The 6,206-nt window shown below is 37.5% G+C and overlaps 2 protein-coding genes across 2 annotated transcripts; both read right to left on the reverse strand.

The window, feature by feature from the left end:
• Positions 1 to 250: 250 nt before the first annotated feature.
• Positions 251 to 1,917, reverse strand: LOC107859874 (cold shock domain-containing protein 3-like). The gene has a single exon (XM_016705020.2). The coding sequence runs from the start codon at positions 1,224 to 1,226 to the stop codon at positions 444 to 446; it is 783 nt and encodes a 260-aa protein (XP_016560506.2). The 5' UTR covers positions 1,227 to 1,917; the 3' UTR covers positions 251 to 443.
• A 614-nt stretch (positions 1,918 to 2,531) lies between these two features.
• Positions 2,532 to 5,378, reverse strand: LOC107859876 (ferredoxin--NADP reductase, leaf-type isozyme, chloroplastic). Its single transcript, NM_001324773.1, is given in 9 exon segments — positions 2,532 to 2,599; positions 2,806 to 3,040; positions 3,131 to 3,193; positions 3,595 to 3,672; positions 3,770 to 3,861; positions 4,000 to 4,078; positions 4,408 to 4,541; positions 4,960 to 5,194; positions 5,274 to 5,378. Coding segments are annotated over 9 exon segments (1,089 nt in total).
• Between the last annotated feature and the right edge of the window lie 828 nt (positions 5,379 to 6,206).

Below are 6,206 nucleotides of genomic sequence, written 5' to 3' on the forward strand. Positions count from 1 at the left end.
AATCAGTGAACGACAAGCAATACAAACACAAGCGGAGACCACAATGATTTCCGAATAGAGTGCATAGTGACAGACAAACTTGCGATCAGGATCAATGAGGTCATTTAACATGATCAGGTAGAGACTCAATTTTTACCATGCAGAACAAACATATGTCTGTGTGTGTTGTGTATATCTAGTGTTACTGTATTTACTTTACGTACATATATATATAACGATACGCATAAGAGATTTGCTAAAAATGCAAGAGTTGAACTTTCAGCATTTCTATATACTCACTGCATATAAACCAATCAAACAAAACTTCGCATCCAAAGCCATGAATTCCAAAAGAACATCCAGACATATAAAGCTAATCCAAACAACTAGGAAAACATGTCCATTGCTAACAAAAATAGTACTAAGAGGATTTAGAGTAAAAAAGAGAAAGATCATGTACATGATCACTTCACGGATTGGCTACTGCATTCCCTTGCAAAGTGCCCCGGCTCTCCACAGTTGTAACACTTGTTTCCTCCACTACCAGCTCCACCATATCTCCCAAAATTACCACCTCCCTCACCGGGACATTCCCTTGCCAAGTGTCCTTGTGCACCGCAGGTATAGCAAGCCCCGCTACCTCCACCACCACGACCACCACCAATACGTCCAGCACTCGGACAATCTCGAGCCATGTGGCCAAACCCACCACAAGTGTAACAACCACCACCACCACTTCCTCCTCCTACACCACCACCAACAGCAGCACGGTCACAATCCCTAGCTAAATGTCCAGGGATGCCACAGTTATAACACGCACCACCTCTTCCACCACCACCACCTCCACTGATCTGACTACACTCCCTAGCCAAATGTCCAGTCCTTCCACAGTTATAACACTCACCAGCACCACCATTCCTCCTATAACCATAACCACCATCACCATACCCATACCCACCACCACCACCACCACGGATGTTACCGCTTCCCCTGCCGCCATTACGGCCATTACTTAAAGGAGCACCATCAGGTCCAGTAACATCAATCGCCTGATACTTATCACCCTTCACAGTCATAGTAAACTCCACCTTCTGGCCTTCGTTGAGAGAACGGTAGCCGTCAGATTTGATCTCAGATTGATGAACAAACAGATCTTCGGATCCATCATCAGGTTTGATGAAGCCGTAACCCTTTTGGTTATTGAACTTGGAAACTGTACCAGTCATTCTCGAAGCTTCCACCGCCATTGTTAACCGAATCGATTGATCTCAAAGGTCCCAAACCCTTGAGAATGTAGCGATTTCACAGAGATTTTTGTTTATATAGAGAGAAGGGGAAACCCTAAATAGCTTTTCGGCGCCTAAAGCGTTTTAAAGGGCGACGTTACCGCTTTTCGGTTTTGGATCCAAACTTGGTAAATTTTATCCAATGTTTGTAAATTTGTATTCTAGAATTCGTTTATTTTGTATTATGAATTTCTTCCTTAGAAAAATCTAAATATAGAAAATTAAGTCCAAAATCCAACATCTATAATCAAGAGTAAGCAAATACGGACTAAACAGATGTTCACATTTTAGTTTTGTCAAGTGGAGGATTACACTAAGTATGTTATTATTATTCAGATGTTGATAAGTTTAGAATAAAAGTAATATTAGATAAATAATGTATTCAATTATCATTTGAAATGAATTTAAAAAAAAAAAAGATCAAGGATTTAATCTTGACATATTTTTTGAAGGATTTAAATTTATTTACTATTCTACCCTGGCTGGCTAATAAGGAAAATCGGAATTATTTTTGGTCAAAATATATTACTCCGTAAAAAGGAATTGTAGCTCAATAAATTTCTTCCCTCAAACAGTTCTGAATAATTCTTTCGGGATTTTGGCCACTTCTTTTCGAAAGTAATGCATAACCAAGAGCCATGCCTTTCTAATTCTCCAAACACCCCCACCCCCACCCCCACCCCCCACCAGAGAAATAGTGATTCTATATTACGAAATGCTCATAAAAATATAAAGGTTAGACAAATAAGGTTTTAAGAGAAAACACATAGAGGAACTATACAAAAAATCATTTTTAATAATGGCAAATTTTTCAATTTATAGTCGTTCATAATTTGAGTAAAAGAAAAACGGTTTGGTGTATGATTTTAGATCTTTTATGCGTAAAAAGAAATACTTTTTATTCAAAGAAAAACGTAATAATGAATTTGTAAAGAGCTACAAAACTAATTGACCATACCACAACAAGGAATAGAAGGATATTGTTGTATATAAGAAAACTAAAAAAAAACAGGTTCCTTAGGGATAAAGAGACTATGATTGAGGTTGATTCAGCTATGTGTTATTGATCCAGGCCCTCAAAATTCAACTTTGAGAAGGGCAAGGCCAATACACTGATTCATTAAGAGATACAGATGAAAGATTAAAAAAGGGAAGTCCCAAAAAATGAAAATAAAATATTAAAGGAAAATTTTTACCTATCTACATGGATGCAGGGAAGAGAAGCATAAAGTTGGCTCATATTTGTACAAACAAAAGTAAAAATATTTAGTAGACTTCCACATTCCATTGCTCTGCCTTCTTCAATTGCTTCTTGTAGTCTGCCCAGTCAATACCTTCAAAAGTACAACAAAATATAAGCCTCGGATCGATTGTTATATTGCAGTAACATGTCCTAGTCCCAAGCAAGTTAGGGTCGATTATAGAAGTTCCGACTGCTCAATGGATCGATACTTATACTGGATGAGTAAAGTATGATGTCGATGAGTGTGTGTGTATATATGTGTGGAAAAAATGACGAGATAGGTTGGACATATCTTACCCTCTTTGGCAGCAAGTGAAGACATAATGTCATCAATTCCTTGCTCCATGCCCTTGAGTCCACACATGTACACAAATGTGTTGTCTTTCTTGAGCAAAGTCCATAGTTCTTCAGCATATTGAGCCATTCTGGTTTGGATGTACATCTTTTCACCCTTTTCGTTTGTTTGCTCTCTGCTCACAGCAAAGTCCAATCGGAAGTTTTCTGGGGCCTTCTCCTTCATTTTCTCGAATTCCTACAACATAGCAACATGCAAATTCCCAAGTTGAAAATCTTAATCAACTTTACTGGAATCAAAGAGTTGCGGAGAATGCTAGAAAATTACCTCCTTGTAAAGTAGGGAGCTGCTGGTGGGAACACCCAAGAAAAGCCATGCCAAACCATTGAACTACATAACACCAAATCCAAGTCATTCAGCAGATTAATCATCAGAGGTAAGAATGCCACTGCATATGACTACGATGACATTCTGCTAAACCTTTGAATAAACTAATGTTCGAAATATTAAATGTTTAGTAACCATTCATCATCGACTCAAATAGTGCTTGATAGTTCACCATTTCATCCATTTAAAACTCTTACTTTGTGCCTAACTTGATCTCATTCGATACACTTATAAGACTCATCAGAGAGGGCCATAATTTCTTGAGTTTTAGTTCCTACAAGTAAAAGCTTTTGCATATAATCAAGCAGTGATCTTCTTTGTTCGTTTCATTTCTCTAGCATGTCCATGAAGCCAATCAAATTAAGAATGAAGAGAAACAATCAAACAAATGGTATTATGTGTACCTTGTAATCGTCGTGTTTCTCAAAGAACATTTTCCACAAGAATGATCGGAAAGGAGCAATTCCAGTTCCAGTACCAAGCTGAGAGACAAATCCAAATTAGAAAAAATGCATAGTCAAATTGAAAGGCAGCAGAAATATCTTATATGACAATAATATAGCTACAAGTAAAATTCACCATTATAACAGTGGCGTTTGGATCTTTTGGCATGAGCATTTCTTTGCCAACGGGTCCAGTAATCTTGACATCTGCTCCAGGCTTCAAGTCACCTGAAATATGTAACATTTGAAGTTACATAAGTACACGCCAAGCATAATCTAGTACTCCTATATTAGGAACAGTCAAACTAAAATAAAACAGATAAAGCTTAACATTGTCTATGAAATTAGGGAGTCGTCGATTCTTACACAAGAAGTTTGAGCAAACTCCTTTAACTTCTTCCCCTTTGTCATTGGTGTACACAAGCCTTTTGACACACAGGGAAACCTGAATAAAACCTCAAGTTCAGACACTTTTGTTCGCTGCAGAACTTGCAGTCCCCTAAACTATGAATATTATTAGAAATAAGTCTAATGTATCACCCTATTGTTGTCTAATCCTCAAATTCATACAGTTAAATTTGTTGGCAAACTTGCAGGCCCAACAAGAACTATGCGTATTATTGGAATTTATAGAATGTATCACCTATAGTTGTTGGTAGAAATGATAATTGCTAATATTAATCACGTTCTCTAGACATCAGCTTATCAATCTGTTAAAGAGTGAACTGTAATATGTGATTCCTTTTTTGGGATAAATAGGAATTAAAGGCTTACGGTTTTGGAGTCGCCGAAGTCACCAAGGGCACTGCTGGCAATGGAGTATAATCGAAGCTTGTGAGGCTTCCCATTGGCATCAACACCATCAGCAATCACACCAATGGATTGGCCTTCTCTATATGGGATCTCCCCTGATCAACCCATAAAAAATAATTCAGCTCCCACAAAAATCATCAATTTATTATAGGCATAATACATATACAAGCATTCAAACTTGGTCTTAGCCGGCAAGTAAGCACTTCAACTTTGAGAGTGCGCATTTAGACACCTCAACTTGATCTCAACTTGAAACAAAACACTCCAACTTGTTCCCACTGTGTCTCGTGTTCGTGTACACCCGACACTGACATAGCACATAAATTTGGATGCGTCTAGATAATCATTTTATACGTTGGAGTGTTCACTTGAAACATTGAAAACGAGTTGAGGTGTCTAGACGTGCACTTTCACTAAGGCCAAGTTTGGGCGTCCATTTATGTATTATGCCTTTATTATACAAAAACTAAAAAGAGACCAAAAAGATCAAATTATGTTAGATTAAGAGCATACCTTCAGTGCTAAAGACCATGTGCCAAGTTTCACCAGGTGCATCATCACCAGTGATCTTAGTGTTGAGTAGACATCTACCAATGTAAGGTTCCTTTGGCCTGAACTTGTTCACAACCACACCTTCGTCCTGTTTCTTTGAAATCTTCTCAACTTTAGCAGGAGCCTCTGTGGTCACTTGGGCTCTAATGGTAACCAATCTACTACCACCGGACACATTTCTGTAGTACAAAGGCACCTGTCATGACAAAATCAATAGTCAGTGTTGCAGTATATCAAAAATTTCCAAGAAAGAGAATTGACTTATTGAATTGTACCTTGTTGAAGTTGATTTTTTCAGGGGAGATGATGGATGTTCTAGTGGGAAAAGAAGTGGACTTGGATGAAGGAAGAGAGACTGCAGCACTTACTGCAGTAGCCATGTTTATGGAACAAGAAAATGAAGAAGTTGATAGTAAGGGAATGGTGAAGAAGGAAAAAATAAGGAGGAAGGGGAATTGTGATCTTTTTGAGAGAGTGGATTAAGAATTGGGTGGAGGAGATTGGTAGGAGAAAGGCAGTGGCAGATGTGAGGATAAGAGAAGTGTATGATTCTACAGCCTCAGCTTCTTGGTCTTTTGGCACTCAGTTTGAAAGTAATCTGTGGCCAATAACGACGTGCTTGATATTTGTTGATTCTTACCAAAACCAGATATTCCTGTAGAATTGAAATTATTAAGTCATATATGCACACAATATGACACTAAATAGTACTATCTTGGATGATATAACAAGTGTCAGGTCATTTATCAATTATTTACTATTCCAAATTAGTACTATTACATGTATAATAAATAATCTGATTGTAATTTGTGGTTTTGAAATTGATGTACCATTGGCAACAACATGATGTTAAGATCATATGACCCCCGTTTACTTCTTTAGCTAAGAAGTAGAAGGAAGTAAAATCACGCATTGAATTAGGTGAAACTCTTCGTGTGTAGTTTTTTGTTTTCCTTCGTCATCGTTTTACCTATTGAGTGCAAAAAAAAAAAAAAGACACTTAAATAATCATAAAATTAAACAGGTAAATAGATGCGACCTACATGACAAATCATGTCTTGTGTCTAACGTTTCAGAAATCAAAGAGGAACAAAAATGACTCATTGGATTGGATTTTAACCTGGGTTGGACCTGTTTCTGACCCAATTTTTAGCACCATCAATTATTATGTTATTGATGGCCTAGCGGCCTATACTATTGGGGGTTTC

Source organism: Capsicum annuum, chromosome 2 (genome assembly GCF_002878395.1).
Source record: "Capsicum annuum cultivar UCD-10X-F1 chromosome 2, UCD10Xv1.1, whole genome shotgun sequence".
In the NCBI taxonomy this organism is placed as follows: Eukaryota; Viridiplantae; Streptophyta; class Magnoliopsida; order Solanales; family Solanaceae; genus Capsicum; species Capsicum annuum.

Excerpts from the sequence above, each read along its gene's own strand:
- LOC107859874 (XM_016705020.2), bottom strand. The coding sequence starts at position 1,226 with ATGGCGGTGGAAGCTTCGAGAATGACTGGTACAGTTTCCAAGTTCAAT.